This window comes from Callionymus lyra, chromosome 9, assembly GCF_982586985.1.
Source record: "Callionymus lyra chromosome 9, fCalLyr1.hap1.1, whole genome shotgun sequence".
In the NCBI taxonomy this organism is placed as follows: Eukaryota; Metazoa; Chordata; class Actinopteri; order Syngnathiformes; family Callionymidae; genus Callionymus; species Callionymus lyra.
Window position 1 is genome coordinate 7,532,727 of NC_141826.1, and position 19,282 is coordinate 7,552,008.

General features: G+C 36.0%; 1 protein-coding gene across 2 annotated transcripts in view; it reads left to right on the top strand.

The window, feature by feature from the left end:
* enox2 (ecto-NOX disulfide-thiol exchanger 2) overlaps nt 1-19,282 on the top strand; it is a 161,279-nt gene that overhangs the window by 55,685 nt on the left and 86,312 nt on the right. For both annotated transcript variants that reach the window (XM_087799682.1, XM_087799683.1), the window contains one exon: nt 13,820-13,966. In XM_087799682.1, coding sequence (XP_087655808.1) covers nt 13,820-13,966 — 147 coding nt within the window. The remainder of the gene's footprint in view (nt 1-13,819; nt 13,967-19,282) is intronic.

Here is a 19,282-nt window from a genome sequence, read left to right on the forward strand (position 1 = left end):
CTTTCAAATTGTTTGAAAGATCAAATATTTCATCTTTTAAGTAACTAAAGGAACTTCAAACTGGAACTCCAGCCCAGGTATATACCAGCATTTAAAGTCTGATGGAGATAATAATGTTTAATAGTTTCCACATGAGTCAAATCCCAAAGCCTCTGCTGAGAATTCCCCATGGTTTATGGTTGTTGAATGAACGTGCCCATCGGTACAAATGCTCCATTCAAAGTGGAAATTTCCGTTTATGCTTCAGCTTCATATTGCATTTTGATCAATGGGAAATATCCAGTTATATATCCCTCAAACCATTATAGGCTTTGAGTCGATCATAGCCGTTTCCAGCCTATTTATGCAAAGCTGTCAGTTGAGAACTGAATGGAGACCATTGTTTATAACGTCCATAAAAAAACTGCTTGAAAGCTGCGGATGCAGTTGAAAGCTATCTTTCAGTTTCACAGTCATTTCACCTGACAGCCATAACTTCTTTCATTGGAATAGCCCACTCAAGGGTAAGCAGTGCAGTGAACACGCTCTGTTTTTACCAAAACTTAAATATATATAACAATACATCTAGTAATGAAAATAATATTGTGTGTTTAAAATAAAATAAATTCATTTTTAATTTACAATTAACATGCATATATTCACAGCAATTTCTCTACATGGTGGGAGGCATTAGTCGTCCAAAGCTAAAGGTACAAAGAAATCCTGAAGACGGGAGGATACAGTTGACTCCAGCAGCTTTTGAAGTTGATGTCAAGATATATTTATCTTGCTTATTGTATTTTGTCATCAAGATCATGCGGTCTGTAAATTCTGCAATGACAGAGTCAAGTACTCGGGCTATACTACGGATGTACTTGTTCCCACTTCATAATATATCAAATTGTTGACCCTGTATAGTGATATGTGCTGTAATGCCACATTATTGCCAATACACAACTTTAAAAGCATGTCATGTTGAAAAGTAGATGGCGTAAATAATAGTGCCTGCAAGACACAAAGGGGCTTATCCAAACTAGTTTCACTTGTTTGACCCTAATGTTTTCTTAAGAATATGTTTCATCACGTTGACCCATCTATCTGTTAAAAATTATCCAAATTTTTTACAACATACACTGGCTGATTCCCAAACCTGTACCAGAGTGTTTAAGAATGCATTGTTGTTATTTATGAGACCAAACATGAATCCTGAAAGTAATCCTCTCACCCACAAACATCTGGAATATACCAAGCTTGGGTATATTTGGCTCTGACATCAAAATAACAAAACATGTTCCCTTTGAATGTACTTTTTCATCAAATCTTTTCCAGACAAAAGTGATTTTACAATAGTCCCAGTAAGACTCGATGCCTGATGTTTGGGATCTGAACTAGAGAGGGGATTCTGCTGTTTGCTGACATTTAAAAAGAAAAGCTTAAGCTGCCCTTGGGATGTGGTTTTCTCAGCGCCTTCATGGCTATAGATTTTTATCAACTTTTTTTTAATGATTCATTCATCATTTTCTAATCTTTAAATAAACTGTTGAATGTCATAATTACTCTTGTGGTCATTACGTGTTGCTAATCTATGGTTAATGTAATGATTGGTGTTTTGCAAAGAGATATTAATAAATGTTAACATTCATGCTGGTTTAGTCATTTTTTAGGAAGGGGCTTTCATGCATCATCTTGAGCAGAATGAAATCATATTAAAGAAGTATTTGAAATCTCCTTTTAACCAAGGAATCACTTAATTGAATCAAGGAAGTGGTGCACTGCAGTATTTTCTTCTGATTTTCTTCTGACTTTGCATTTGGTCAGTCGTTCAGATGTGCTAATGGATATATCCTCAAATGGATGTAGTACGCTTCATTCATTACACTGGTTCAATGGCCTCCTCTGGGCTCGGCTGACTCCTCTATAGCTGCATAAGTGTGATCCATGAACTGTTTAATTGCCTTTATCCCCACCGCTTTCATGACCAGGCCATTTACTGTCCCGAAATGTCATTTCCTCTCTTAGGGCTAAAGTCACCATCAGTCTGCAACTGCCTCATTGGGGAGAAAGAACAAACATTATTCCAATAATGCTAAGGTCATCAGTCAGCGCATAGGGCTTAGGGTGTGCGAACAGCTGGGAATTCTTCTTTGACTGATTTCAAAGAGGCCGCAGATGGTCATCTGATTCCTCAAGACTGACGGGTCGGGCCACATTCGTTCTTGACACTGGTCAGAATGGAAAGATTTATCAAGGATTTGGAAAGGTATTTTCTCTAGCATTCATGGAAGCTTTTGAGACTTAAAAAAAATCATCTTCAACTACTTTCGGGGACTGAATTGACAGCTGTTCTTTAAGCCACAATGAATTATTTTGAGCTTAAGTCGGCTCAAATGAGGTCCAGCAAATGCATGCTTTTGTAAAGCCTCTTGCTTGTGTCATTTATTTTTTATTTTTAATCAAGCGATCAGTAATACAACGATGAACATGTGCTACGTGAAGTCAAGGAGGAAAATTAGCATCTATGTAGAGAATAAAGTTATATAAACTTTACAAAATTACTTAAATAACTGAATTACATGTAATTATTAGTGAATTAAGTATCCTTTTTTTCCCTCAACCCACATCATGACATAATTTTCATGCTGAGGGGCGCCACCTACTGACCTCAAAATGATAGGACACTGATTCATAATGCTTTAATAGCCTAACACTCGTGACTTACATAGCAGCATTGGATGGGAAGTTTAATAGAATTTATTAGCGCGTTATGATCATACTTTACTACAACAGCTAATGATGCAAAAACCATTCAACCTATTCAACTAAAATTTCCGGGGGCCAGATATTCAAATGGAAGTCCAGCCTGCAGCACAGTTAACCCCTCTACATTGTATTTCCTGTTAAATGTTAGACAAACAGATGTTAACGCAATGTTCAAAATAAGCATACGTAACTAAATGGTAACAGCTAAGTGTCTCCACATGTTATACTCATTGTCATCATGGCACAAAAGGTAAAATTGGAATACCTACAGCCTTTGCTTTGCGTGTAGACATTTCTTCCATTCTATGTGAATCATCTGTTTACCATGTCAACTTTACGTTCTTTTGAGAAGGCCATGTTGCATTATCTTAACTGTCACTCCTTGGCTTACAGTTAAACTCGGTCCATGACGAAAAGTGGCGGAAAGTGCTGCAGTTTGATCTGGTTTTTGAAAATGCATTCATTATTTATGGGTGATTAGGCTAAAGCCCTGCCATAGACTGTATATAATATGGCTGTATAATCTGTCACATTAATTTAACTGAACCATGGTTTAAAGCAAATCTGTGAAATGCAGTCTTCTGTTTTAGCCAACGTTTTGGTGGACTGAATTATTGGCCAAATAAACAGCTGCCAATTAATTTAGGTTACTGCAACTTATTTGTTGTAACTTGTCTACAGAGTCGATCACACCTCATTATAAAAATAAATAAATAAAAACTGATGCATTGGAGTATCATAAAAAAAAGAACATTTACTGTTTGTATATAGATAGATGGATATAATAAAATTAATAATATTTTTTTTTTCCCTCTGTTGCCTACATTTCTTCTACAAAATATCTTTAATACTTTTGTCTTGAAGAGAGACTCTTTCGTGACACGAAAGCTCTTGAAAGTCATGTGACCCTTATTTGACAGTAATTATTTGTCTATCTAGCATAGAGAATACACAATCAAACTTGCTGGCATTGAAAAATGTTGTAGCTGCTGTCGTAAGAATTGATAAACAAAGTGGCCAACAAGAGCTATATGAGTGCCAAGTGCCAATCTCATCCTGTGAATATTGATTTGATACAGATAGCACCACTCTATGTAAAGCTTACTCGTGTTGTATGGCGTTTATGTTCTGTACGGTAATGCATTCCAACTGATTTTACAAACCACATATAAGCATGTGGCTGTTTTAACCAATTCTTCTACCATGAAGAGATGGTTTATCAATATCCAAGTTTTATGCTTGTGAAAGCTTTCGCTTTTACAACGAGGCATAGATTGTTAAGATACATTTTCACAGCAATGACAAATACAATGTAGGAGATGTAAAAATATTTGTTGTAGTTTAAATCCCCAAATAGTTTAATAACTTATTTTGTATTTGAATATATCATTTTGAAATTCCATTACTGTATCACCTGTATGTTCAACTTTTTAACGGATAGTATTATTGTTGTTATTATATCATCATGAAAAGAATTAATGAAAAACAAACAAAAAAGTGTTTAAGGTTGTCCCTTAAAGCAAAACTTTGAAATTGGCTACAGTTTGTACCCATGAGGCTGTCACTTATTTTTAGCTGCAGGGTGGAGAGAGAGGTTGCATTAATTTCTATAATGACTGAAGTACTGAAAGGACTATTTTGAAGTTACCAGGAAGTTAACATGGAAACCACCATCATGAGCATTTATTTGGTTTTGTAAACAAATGCACATGCAGTATTTGGCAACAGAGGTTACGTTGCATTGCATTATTCTGACATGCTTGTAACCAGAAAAAATGTTTTCATTTTGCTTATTGCTACTATTATAACAATTGATCAACTTTGTCAACCTCAAAATCCTTATATTTATCATCATTCGTAATCACATTTTCTAAATAATCGTAATCTCAAATTAACTTGGAAGTCCAGGTTTGTGTACGGACACATTCCTTTGAGTCAACAAAACTTTAATCATTTGTTTGCAGCTCGGATGTGAGCATTGTTAAAATAACAGCTGTCTGTGTCACTGCAAATTACAAGGTGCACGACTTAAGAGGATATTAAACAAAAAAAAAATCAATGCTCAAGAGCAAAAACACAAGATAATTTGAATAAATCAGGTAAACCATTTTGTTGCCAAGCGGTTGTTTACTTGACTGATTGTGACCTGTTTTGACACCAACCTCCCCGCAGACACAAAGATGTTGTTTTTGAGATGAATACAAAAGGGTAGCGATTTTGTTTTATTTATGCCTTAAATTTCTCTGCCTCAGCACACAGAATTTATTCTTGCAGACTTTCTCCCGGATCATTACAAAAGAATTATCCCTTGCTTCGCTGAATAATTCCTTCTGGCACACAAGACACCTTGCGTCCCATTTTCCAGTGACAAAACAACAAGACTTCAGACAATGAATGCTGGCATTTAGTGCCACGGGGCCCATTAACACACTCGAGTGTGACTAAATGTTGTTTGTTGCACTAGCGGCTCCAAATGCTAGCAAGTCTGCTCTTACCGAGGACAATAGAGACAAAACTGCCTGATCCTTTACAGGCACTTCTGATGGGTTTGGAGTGTGTGTCGGGTTTTGCTTTGGGGTTTCATGTTTCGTTGCATGTTTGAGTGACTGCGAATGAAATGTGAATGAAACCAGAATGAAGAAAACGGTTAGCTATTTAGCATTTAATTAGGCATTTTATCAGTCATAAATAATGTTCAGGTAAACAACAACACAATGCATAGGTGCGTTTATTATTAAGTTGTGACAACGTTGCCAATCACAAAGGCTAGGTATACCAGTTTGTACCAAAACACGGTATTCATTTTCATTATTATATACATTTTTAATATACTGTTCACAACTTCCTGACCTAACGCAAGTTGTTCGCTTCACCAACTGAGCCGAAAACGCCGTTGTGAGTATAAGGAATTCATGAAACTCCACCGCCTACACACCCACAACTGCGTCTGCAGTTAACAGTCAGATGTTCATTCAGGACGTTAAAGGCACTACCAATGAGAAAAAGGGGCGAGCAGTGGTTGGAGACGACAAACGTGGTTACATTCCACCTTCTCAAGAATCCCTCTCTGAACTGCTATTTCTGAATCATGGTACACATGATTCCCAATTATTGAACTCTTGTTGAGTGGATTGGATCTGGTTGTTGTGCAATTATTGATAATGCAAATTTATTTTATTTAATTTTTTATTTATTTAAATTTAAATTTATAAATTATTTTGTACATGATAAAAATGTTCCATACATATATTTTCAAGTTAATTCTTAGTAATTTTCCTCCATGTAATGGGCTTTACTCTTCCACCAGCCAGCTGGAATGATGCCCGCGCTTTGTCCCTTGGAGGTGGAGACTGCCAGTATTTATGACGTGCAGTGACAACCCTTGATGCTTGACCAATCACAGCAGAGTGGTTGTGATCGGACAACCAGCATATAGTTGCCCTTTAAAAAACTTTCTTGGATATATAATTAAAATATATATATAAAGTATAATTAATAATAAAAAAAGAACAACCTGATATGGTAGTTTGACCATCCTCCCCCAGCCCTAATCCCACATGTCTTCTTTCTCTAACACATGAGCCGTTATGTATTTTTTCTACTTCTTGATTTGTGTATTTGCTATAACAAGTGGTCTGCCGTCATGGTGCAAATCAGCAATCAGCTTCTAATACCGTCTTTTAGCTTCCCTCACTCGTCTGATGTGTGTACCGTAACTAAAAAGTGCATATATCATGAAGTTTAATCAGCAGATCAACCACAGACTACCTCTTCCTATAGCAGCTTGATGAACGTCTTTTGATACTTAAAGTTAAACACCATGTCTGTTTACTGTTAATCAGTTTGCGTAAACAGCAACACAACGCTCCATAAACCATAAAGGTTTACTCGACAAAAACATATAGCCATCTGGTTGTTTTCTTACTGACCAGCCAGCGCTTACTTAAATTTTACGGATTGTAAACACTCAATTAAAAAGTGTCTGTGAGAAGGGTGGTGAGATATCACTCGTCTTGTCACTAGGTTTGGTCTGACGCATTAGCATGCAGATTTGATTGCAATTATCTCTTCATTCTCGTTGGATGAGCAAGCTCATGAAGAAGATTTTTCTACGTGACAAACAATACAAATGTAAACCCACCTATTCTTTTTTTTTAATTGACACACCAGGGGATAGTGCCTCTCATCTTCCACCCTTTGAAAAGCAGAAGACCATCTGATGCGCAGTGTGCTGACAAGGTGAAGGCTCGCTTTCTAGAACCTAAATAAAGCTTGCTTTGCAGATATTCTGAAGTTGTCAAATACTTAATAACAGGAAAGTATTTGTACAAAAATGACCATTCCCACAAATGTTCCATAGTTTTAGTCTATTTACAAAGTGGTTATGTATAATTGCTGACTGTGATTGATAATGAGTTAGACAATAAAGCTGGTGTTATAAAATAATATTTTGAATTTATGAGCAGAGATGGAAAACTATGACTCAGAGGGGATATGAAGTTGAAAAGATATTAGGAAGTTAAAAAAAAGATGTTACGAAATATTTAAGATCTTAAAGTTAAAAAACCTTCATGGCACCTTTCAATTTTAATCTTAAAAAAAACCTTGTAAATTACACTTTCTTTCCTGATTCAATGATTCAACAAAGTGGCCATTCATTAACTTTTACCTCAAGCACCTCAACTTCAAGGAAAAAAATGATCGATTCCTGAGAGAAGACATAACTATTGCACAATTGAGAGACATAACAAGCAGATAATTGCTGCAAGAGCTAAGCCTTTCTACAACTTGGCGTTTTATTCGTGATTTGTTCTCTTCAGGAAGACTTGCAAGTCGACCTCCATCATCAAGTCAGATTTCATTGTGTCTACAGTGTCTAAGGAGCCCAATATAAAAAGATCTCCAAATGAGGCTTTTCTAAGAAGATCTTGAGAAGTCAACTTTTTAAAATATATATTTTTTTAAACTTCTAGAGATGTTTTATAAACTTCAACAAACAATAAACTTACAGAAACCTAAAAGTCTATTAAATTATTAGACTGGAATGTGATTAAGAGAAGGCAGTTTAACCAGCCCAAATCAGAGGCTTTTTTCCCCCCCTCATTTATCAACGTGAGTCCGAGTCGAACATTGTCAGCTGTTCTGACATATTCTGCTCCCCAGCATGACCCCGGTGAAATCCATTTCTGCTGAAAAACGCCGCATCAGAAATGATTCTCAAACGGAACCCGGTCTGGACAGTTTAAAATAAGCTTTTCCGAGTGTTGATTGACAGATCAATCACTTCCTAGCGAGTCCAATAGTCGTAACGTTTCTCGCACCACAATCTTTCATATTGTCTGGGTTGTTGGGTTGGTTTATTCAGCGCCTATGGAAGCAGAACTTCACATAAGATGAACGTTACATGCACTTGTTTAAAGTGATTTTAAATCCTCCAGTAAGCCAACATGACCTTATTAACTGCTGTGTTCACTTTTTGGAAAAACACTCTCTCTGGTCTTACCGAAAAGGGCAAGGTCTTTGGACTAAACAAAAGGGGATTACAAAGATTTCCGGTGAGTTTATTAGAGATTAAAATAAATTAACCTACAGTGGGTTCCCCTCAGGCAAAGGGGGAACCAAGGAGACATTCTTTCCATGTCTCTGCTGTTATGAATAGTCATAAAATGCTTACGACTGGTTCTTTATACATATACATATCAAACAAGGAGGTATTCAGAGTCAAAATATTGATCAAGAACACATTTCATATCATCCTTATCCTGGTTTATTCTTTTAGGAAAAATCTTGAATGTCAATAGACAACAACAGAGAATATTTTAATCTTTACAGATCTGAGTTTATTAAAAATAATTCATTCTGAAATAGTCAGAGATACTTCTTCTGATATTCAGCCTAATTGGTGTCTTTGGCATTGGCTGTTGAACAAATAATGTTTTTTTTAAATAGTCCAAAGCTGCAAGACTGGCAAGAGGAATAATTTAGGAGTTGCTTATATGGTGGTGGTGCAGAAATAATTGCTATCCACTTGCAAAAATAGTCTCCTAAAAATGTCTCCACTTTCTTACTAAACTTATTTTCAACATTCCCAAAAGCATTTTCTTGTATTCCATTTTCTTAAATAATTATTCAATATCTATAAAGAGAAAATTAAAGTTTGCAAACTGAAATAGAGGCTGCCAAAATTCCTCATGTGTGACTAAACATTAACGTTAATATGGTCAACGCTCTTTTTAGGGATGCAAAGTGATATGAGAGCTTGCTAAAGCATTTGATTACATAGCCATTCATGTGGTTATTACACCTCTGATGAACACCAATCAGATCGCCGGATTGAGCTGGCTGTTATTAACAAGGGTCGGCGTTGGCATCTTCTTTCCTAATTTTAGCTAATGTTCGTTTGTGCCAATCCTGTCAGAGCTTTCTTTAATTCTTAATAATCTGAGAACCAGCTGTTTTCCATACTATTTTAAAATATGAAAGTTCCTTAAATATTCATTTTTGTATCACCACCTACTTTCTGACACATATTTTCCATGACTTGTTCAATTAGGCAAAGATTTCATGACCTTTTCCATTGTTTTTTTATTAGCATTTAATCGAAAACTTCTCACCCTTCTTCTTACATTCTAAATATAACTATCGTTTTAAGTTGATTTACAAATGTCTTATATTAAAGTAGGACCCTTCTAGGTTGGATGTGCAGGATGAGAAGTCTGGTACAAACTTTAGACCAACTGTGGAAATTAAAGTATATCTATTTAAAAAGGAAAACAATTCTTATATTTATAGAAGAAGAGTAAACCTTAAACTTTATCTATATCCAGTTCATCTCTGCCATAATACACAGGATGTAGAAGGCTCTTTACTTGGCTCATGAGGACACCACAACCGCTTGAAACTCTAAACCATCTATTGCTGAGCCACATCAATCAGATGTCTTGTTTATGTCATAGCATGTGCCAGCAAACCAGTGGTGTCACTGTTTGTTTCTCTTTTTAGAACAGTTGAAGTCGGAACCCAAGGTCTCACCCCAGTGTTCCCAGCATGTCCTAATGCCACCCTGTGCTTTAAATAGAGCGGCATGCAATTTTGTTGTTATGATCGCCATCTTTCTTTAGCAGAACTTCAGATCCGATGACTTCATTTTATCAGAAAACTTTCAGGTGACTGAAGGCTAATTCCAGCCTCAGTGATTAGAACTGCCAGCTGTTGTACAACAGAGCCATGAGTTATCGTCTGTGACAGTCACTTGGATGTGATCCGTCGCACGACCACTAAGTAATTGCAATGTGGCCTGAGTGTCTGAGTGCAATCCTGCCGTGACATGTGACCTGCAAGACTAATCTGATGGTGATCTCTTTGACTTTAACTCTGATAACAATGGACGCAAACATCCAATGGGCTTTTAAGCAGGGTCAGAGATTTCAGCAAATGATTAGCAAAAGTTTTATATAGTATCGTTGACCAAATTTATTTAAGTGGAACTCATAATGACACAAATTATATGAAGCCAACAAGCATCAACATAATACAGTTGATTTACAAATAAACAGATTTTTTTAATGGTAGTGGTAATATCTAACTAACTAAACAAGCTTTATTGATATATAAACAAATAAAAATGTTTTTAAGTGCATAAAGTATGTAGTTAAAAAAGTTAGCAAGGCAGCTTAAGAAGTTAGATATAGGGTCATACGTGTCCTTTATTTTTGATGGATTGTTCGCAGATCTCAGAATAGTTGGGGGCCATTTTAAATAGATTACAGCATCCCATCTTCTAGCATTTATATAAAATGTCTTGTATGAAACAAATTTAAATACAAGTTGCCAAATGGTTTAGTTTTTTGGCTGATATGTTTTAGCTATTGGGTTTAGCAGTTCTGTAACTCCGAGTAGAAACACAGCTTACACATGTTCAAAATTGTATTTTTATATCAAAAGGTTTGTCACATTCAATTTAAAATTACATCAAATTGTACTTTTTCCCCCCCGAGATTTCATTTTGTTCACCACAATTCCACACCCGTCCCCCTCCTGTTTTCACCCCCTATGCCGGCACATTATTCCCTCAACCATCAGTCCAACCTCTGGCCAGATGTTGAAACATAAATACACCATCCATCAACCTTCAGTCACACAAGCAACATGGTTGACGGTGCAAATGACCTTTTTAAGATCTATTTTAGTGGACCAGCACTCTGGACCAGACCTTTGTTTTCTTGTCATGTTGATTTAAATCAGTTTTTGGTTGAATCCAACTAGGGATTTGGAATACTACAAAAATGATTATTTATTCACATACTGTGGTTTTTAATCCAACTTAAAGCTGTGTTACAGATCACATGACATGGAAAAAGAAACAGCAACAACTAAAGTTAATATAAATAAAGTGTGTCCAGTTAAAACGAAAGGTTAGAAAAAGGGGTAGCAAAAAATTGCAAACCACTTTTGCTGTATTTTGGTTATAATCTATGTGTTTTTAACAGCATCGAAAAAGTGTTTTTATTAAAAATGTTTCGTTATATACTGTATATAGACAAATCAGATGTATTGTATCTATATTTATTTGGCATTCTGAGTCACTCTTGAAGCTAGGATCAAAGCTAGATCAGAAAGAGGATTCAAAGGAAGATAAATCACATTTCCTTGGCAAGTTATGCTTCCATTTGTGGCAAAAAAACAAAATGAAAATCCAAAAAATGCAATTGAAACTGACTGATCTTAACCATCGTGTTTTATATTCCCCACTGATGATTAAGATCAATGTAGACGATTCCAATAGATGTTCTTTATTTTCCTCTGGGAAGTTAGTGACGACAAGACTGTCCACTTCAAGGTAAACTGTTTAATTCTGTTTGTGATGCTTAACATTGGAACTGTAATGAGTTTGATTTCACTCGCCAGGCTGTTAACAGTTGTCTTTTAAGAAAGTCTGACAGATGGATGCTGAGCAGGGACCAACTAAAGGGGGGGTTGTGCGTCTGAAAGACTGTGTCCTGTCAGACGGAACATCCTCGGCTGCAGTTTCTGCAAAAGCACTTGTCGTGTCTGCTAAATTCTTAACACATCACCCCTTAGACCAGTTCATGGAAGTGAATTGCTTTCTTCTTATTGCCGTTTTATCTTTTTTTTTTTTTTTTACAAGCCATAATGACCTTTCCTTTTGTGCCTGAACAGTCAAAGCCTAGGAAATGAGATACCTGATATCAAACAGGTATTTTAAATATATCTTTTGAGAGACAAAAATGTGTCACCGATAAAAATATGCTTTTGTTTTCAACCCCCATTCTATCTATTTTTGCTTTCACTTTACAATTACATAATATCCTTAAAAGGAATTTAAAAACGTGTGTTTTAGTTTCTGTTTAAATGGTAGAAACTCCATCAGTTGTTCTGGTTCCTGGAATCATTTACTAATCTTTAATTAAGTAAAATAAAAGCATCATTGCCTTTTGCTAAGCAGAAGCTTTTGGTACCACTTGGGGACGGGCTGATGAAGCTACATGGAGTCCTGTTTTTCAGATGTAGGTACATCACTGATGTCTGTTAATAGCTGTTTAAATCCACTAATCTTAGAGCAAATAGTGCTATTTGGTTGGCTTTAAATAAGGATACAGCTCTATGAATCTTCATCAACCCATTACTAGCTTCAGGATCTGATGTGTACGAAAGTTTTTATGTCTTGTTGCTTAAGTTTAGTGTCTAACTTATTTTAAGGCACCGACCCAAATTCTACGGTTGTACCGAGTACCGAAAACACGATCCGTCTTTTGATACACACATGCGATCAAAACTTAATAACGTTTGTCTTTTTCTTTTGTATTTTTCTTTCTGCAAGAAATCGGCTTTGAGTTTGGCTCGGAATATAGCATATGTATAATGCATATAAAATGTTAATAATATATCTCAGCTTCAGTTGATGCATGGTTGTCATTATAAGACATTTATAGGAAAAATGTATTTTTATATCCATTGCAATTATGTTTGAAATATAATGAAATCCACCAAATACCTTTTTCATTGTTGTTCATATTGCCTACCCTTTAAAACTTATATTTTTATTGTGTTTCACAAGGTGAAAGGTTTTGAACCTTGTGCAACACAGTGCCATTTCAATCTGATCCAGTAACTAAATATCATAGATGTGAAAAATCTGGACTACTGTCCAAGCATCCTGCTTTTAAAAAGAGCATCAAACAATACCAATGTTATTGATATATAAAACACTGGCTGTTTGATTCTTTGCCAACAAAGGTTCCCCATCCATCTGATACATCCACAGTAATGTTGCACTTCAGACGTGCTGTGGAAGGGAAAACAAATCTGAGCACAAAGAAGTGTCATGAATTTTTCATGAACGCAGACCAAAGTCTCTCCAGGTCCCCGCTCTGAATCCTAAACAAACACAGTGCTCTTAAAAGAATTGCTGCTACACTAAGCAGACAACACATGGTTATTCACAACTTGGACTTGGAAAATAAACCAAGAAACAAAGCACCTATGGATGGGAGATAATATTTTTTAATAATGATGACAACATGAGCTCTTCCTCTGCTGGTGAAGTGATGAAGTTTCGTGAAGGAGTATCTTTATTTTTCCAGAAATGGCACCCTCAGATTTGGCTTCCCTACATGTGCGATCCAAGAGTGTATGTGTGAATACAGCGTGTGAACCAAGAGTGTATGAACGTGTGACCGGTCCTGTAACAGTCTTTTTAATACGATTGCATATTAGAAAGCACTTGATCTGCATCTCTGTGTTAAACATACTTGTTTCATCTCCATAGACAAGAAAACTGTGTGATGTAAAAAGCTAAAGAAAGCGTTATACAACAATATGCTCTATACATAAAAGACAATATAATACATTTTAAAATCAAAAATGTAAACGTCGCAGATAAACGCTGACTATGAAGACTGCTTAGCAATTCTATTACATCAAGAGCCCAATAGTAGTCGTTTTTAAATGAATGAATATTAATGAAAACAGTGCTTCAAAGATCTCCACTAAAACATCAGTGGCATTTTCTTTACTCTTGATGTCAAGCCATGTTTCATGTGTATTGTATCTCTTTCAGGACTCAACCCTCTGACCTTTGATCCATCAACAAACAACGAACCTCTCCATTTTAACGGCGCCAGCGTGCCACTTGTGGCAGAGTGTCCTTCTCTTGAAAGCACTGCCGAAAATAGCAAGAAAAGGAAGCGAGCCAGCCTGCCAGCAGGTACAGTCAAAACAACTGCCAGTATTGCATCGCTGCTCCTGGGTTTCTCCCTGGTCTCCTTACTATGTTTGCACTATTGTATCGTCTCACGATAAAAACCAGGACGTGTGTCTGACTCATTAGTTATGGTCTTTCTTGCATTACATGAACGTGGAGGTTATTGTTGCATGATTCATGAGCTGGTGTTGCATTGAAAAAAAGTTTGATTAGCCTGCCTTATCCTGAGGCTGTGTGTGCCCGACTTGTTTGGAGGTCAGACAGCTACAGCAGAGAAGCAGCTCCGCGGAGATGGTGTGTCTGACGGTGTGTTACTCTGCCGCACAATCTGCCAATCAAAACAGAATCACACCTCGAGGTTTTCTCAGCTGCCGAGAGAAGTGAGAGAAGAGAAGAGTCAGTCAGTTTGCTATCATGACGTGGTCACCTGTGTGAGCGGTGCAATTAAAATATGAATGGAAAGATGGAACAAAAGGTTTGATCCAATAGATTAAAGTGGATAAAGAGAACAGTCCGTGATCGACATGAGAGATGCCGAACCATGCTCCAGATGTGTTGCCACGCATGTGAACGAGGTGGAGTCATTCTTGTGATGGTCCCTAGACGTTCAACTTCTTCTTTGTCCTCTCCTTCAGGGGCTGCCATAGCCAGTCAGCCGTATTCATGTGGACGTGTCAATGCTTTAATCATCTTGAGGTGTTGATTAAATGACCACTTCGAATTACAGTTTTACATACCTTACCTTCATGGTGATCGGTGATGAATAATACACAAAATACATGCCACAATTTAAGCCTAGGTCATAACAATGTTTATTATTATTTCAGAGAACATTGAAAGCAATTTTCCTTGGCATTTAATGTAATTATTAGGTGTTTAATGTATTCAAAATATGTTTAAAATCGTAACCTCTGGACTTCTGCCTCAAACACAGGCATATTCTCGGGGTATAATGATCTTTTCTTGGATTAAAATCATGTCTATTGTTTTAATATATGTATTTGAGTGTTTTTCTTTAGGCAGGCTATAAGTGTGCTTTTATTTGACTTTTTGTTGTTATAAACACATTTATTTTGCTGAATAAAACAATGTTAAAGTAAATTTCGAGCATGTTGCAACAATACAGTTATAATAATGATAAAATACTGATAATTTTTTGACAAATCATATTCTGAAATGACAATATGACCTCAAATTTGACAACAAATGCAACAGGCTGTCCTGTGAAACACTTGTGATACATGACACTAAATAATTTGGGACATTTAGCTTGGAGGTTTTGCATCTACCAAATAAAACGGGAAAGATGAACCGGAAGGAATACATAAGGCTCACCGGATAATATTTGGTCAATTTGTCAAGATAATCTTTGATTTATTAAAATTAAAACAATATAAGTTCCCCTTATAGTCTGAAAAATACAGTATATAAAATAGAAGATCCGTCTCCCCAAAAGTTTGCAGACGACCCAATTTAAGATGGAATTGAATCCAATTTCAATTAAACTCATTCCACATTAAAAAAGGATTATTTTCATAATTTCAGCCACGACTGCAATGTTGAATGTAAAAACCGGCCAATGGATAAATGTTGGTGATGGGAAGCCATAGAGCTACTATAGCATATTTCATTAACTTTTTGATAACAAACAAATTAATGCTTATCTAATTGTATAATACATAATTTAAATATAACCATTCATGCCAAAAAACAACTCATGTTATCTATTAAGGCTGGTTGTTACCACTTCTATACTTAGTATGATTCAAATTGGAAGTATTTTGTTAGTGTAATGTGTCAAATATGTTTAGAAACTGAGTAGTTGTCTTGATATATAATATGTTCCGAAACAAAGCACACATACGTGGCACTTAGTTAAATAATCTAGCCTTGTGCAATTTAGTCACACAGCAAATATTCAGTATTTTGGTGAATCCGGAAAAGCCAACTGGTAGTGAAACTCGGTTGCAACTGTGCAATTTAATGCAACTAAATGTAATATATTTTCTCCTGACATATTATTTACGGGGATTTTTGATGCTCTCAAAAAAATTCTTTTATTCCTATACTTCAAAAAAAAAACCCTGGTGCGTGAAAAGTCGTTTGACTCTCCAAAGAATAAACAGAAATGTGAAACAGAGGGATGACTTCAATTGATGGTTTGACTTTGTTGGAAAACACCAAAAGATTATGTAGATGAGTTCCGAATTAATTCGGGTAAACAAGGCAGTAATCCAGCGCTGGATTTCAATTTAAATGAGTTCTCAACTGAGAGATTTTATTCTGCATGTCTGGAATCCTTTAATTGTCATGTCATTTGTCTTCGGCAGAATCATCCTGTTACTCTGCAGAACACTCGACCACAATAAAGTACTCAATAAATACACTTTCCAAAACACAGTGTCCAGCGAATGGATAGAAAAATGAAGATATTTTTGATTAATTTAACAAATCCATATGGTTAGCCATAATAATGCATAAATATGCTTATATAAATATTCATTATATTGGGTAAATGGCAAAAAAACATCGGGTTGCTTGGCACTTGAGCCAAAAACAAACTAAAAATCTTAGTAATCCTTAATGCTAAATAATGCAAGACGAGAAACAAGTCCTATGTATTCCTATTCATCATTTTGTTATTTTCCACTTTTATTAAGAAAAATGGGTTTTGTAAGTAAAACTGATATAATAATATTTCGTTATAATAAATTACAGAAATATTTCAGTTGCTTTGGGGCGTCAAGTGAAAGTGTGTATACTCTAAATTAGGCTGCATAATAACAGAAGATGCAGCCACACTTTGTTGAATAATGAGATTGTATTATCCTCATGGGTACCAATAATGCGGTACCTAGTATAAATGTAATCTAAAATGCCATGTGTTTTTCCCATCTGTGGTGGTTTTCCTGTTATGAAACTGAAACTTATATGATACACACATTGGTGTCAACGAGAAAATACAAAAATGCTGTGACTTACTTATTCTTTTTACCCAAAGGAAGGAAACTAGTGATGACGCTGGTAGATTTACTAATAACTGATTGCACAGGCTTTTTTTCACATCACTGGCCTTATCTATTTCTTTTCAGCCGACTTTCTCGTGGTTGGCCTTTTTATGAAACAATAGAGTTGATGCCATTTTCAAAATTCAGTAAATAAGGCTCAAACAATGTGAGAAGGTCCAGCTTTGAAGACTATTTAGTAATAAGTGCTGTTCCACTGCATACTTAGGTCATCATTTCAGGAATTCCAAACGCTCTGGGTTGGCCTTTTTCAAGTGTATTTGATCACCTTCACAAAGCAAATATGTAAGCCCTGATGGCCCCAAAGATTTATACGTAGAGAGTTTTGTATTAACTGCAGGCGAGACAGCTCCTTCTTGTTTCGATAAGAAAATTAAACTGTTACAATAGTCTAAACGAGAAGACACAAACGCATGGATTACAAGTTTCAGATGGTGTTCTGACAACATTTTCCTAAGTTCAGAGATTGTAGAAATTGTCTTGTACTTTTGGTAATTGGTAATGACTCGAGCTTTGGAAAGACCCTAATATAAAAATCTTCCTTACAGGTACAGAACAGGATGAGATTGCTCACTGATAAAATGGCAAATGAGATGGAAATTACCAAATAAATTACTTTTTATTCTTTTTTAATCACCAATGTGTTTTGATAAGTATTCAGGGTCAACAGTGCAGAGCAGTGGAGATTGTAGAAAAGAGGTGATGAAAAGCGTTCAAGCTGGGTGGAAGAGGTGAAGGAAAGTGTAAGAGTCTACCAGAAAGAAAGTCAAGATATACAAGACTTTTTATTATTATTAAAAAGTTTATAATGATACATTTTTGTTTATTAGTATAACAAAATTTAGTAATATTGCATATATAATGCATTATTATAGTCATGGAATACCATTACGAACACTTACTGGCACCATGAAACTTTTATTTCAAGAATTTAGGATTTGAGTCAACCTGTTTACTACTCAAAAAAGAAGTGCACGCTCTCTGCAAAAATGTTTTATAAATAAAAATGATGTCAAATTCATGTTCAACCAGGGAAAACCATGCTCTTTGTCAAAGGGACATTGTTGAATCACAAGTTGAGGTTTTTTCACAAAGTTGTTGACATCGGTATTGCTAGTTTATGTTTGCAGTACATTTGGTTCCATCTGTCGAAGGTGTTTAAGCTTTGTTCATTTTCAGTTTCTGACAGCAGCGCAACCATCAGAGTGAACTGCCCCCCAACACATGGGACATGTGGGGCTGTCATGTAAAGTGACACCCTTGAGAAGGTAGACACACTCAGGAGTGCTGTCAGTTACCACTGCCTCCTACAGTCACTTTTGGAACACAGGCTAAAGGGAGCTGCTGGTACATCTGGAGCTGAGTTTTTTACAAGCTCTCGCCGCCTGGATGTAATTGTCTCCATTCTTTCGTTCCAGCATAGTCTCATTAACGACCGTGTTGGCTCGGGCTTGTTCGCGCAACCGATGGAAAGATTTTCCTCATTACAATCGATTTTGTGCCTTATAATCCATCACGCATGTGTGCAAGCATCCGAGACATCACACACACTTCTTGTCAACATCACTCAGCTGTGTTTTATTCCAGTCATTTGTGAGGAATTTAGGAGCAGGCACAAACAATATATAGCCTGTGTGATGGGGCCCATGAGGAATTGAAACCGTTCCAATGTAATGCCACCCTGCTAAACCAACAACAACGGGCTAAAAAACATTCCGCCGGATAAATATTTGAAGGAGCGCTTCCTCCAGAAATAGAAATCTTCTACACTCAAATAATATCTTTGTCAATTTGTCACCGAGTTGAATCGATTCTACCCTTTATATGGCATAATGACGAAAGCTGTGGGGATTCTTCAAGCGTAAGACATTTATTTGTTTTATTATCAAATTTGTCATAAAAATGAAGGTGTCTGAATAAAATGAAGTGTACACACAACAGCTTTTTTCGTATCAGCTTTTTGTTTACACTATAAAAAGAACTTGAGAAAATTAAACGACAGGATTGTAGAAAATTACCGGACAGATTAATGTGGCAACATGAAAATAGAAATGTTTCTGCAAGCCAACTAACAATTTAATGTTGTACTTGTTATTTTTTTTTTCTTAAGGACTATTTCAACTTAAAGATGCCTAGTTATTAGATTATAATTATTATTTCTTTAACTTTTTTTTAATTTTTTTTTTTACCTCTCGCTGCTGTTCATTATATCATTTGGCCTCTGATGAACTAAACTGCTATAGCACCATGATATTAGATCAGACTGGGCATCGTAATATCATGAGTGGGAAAC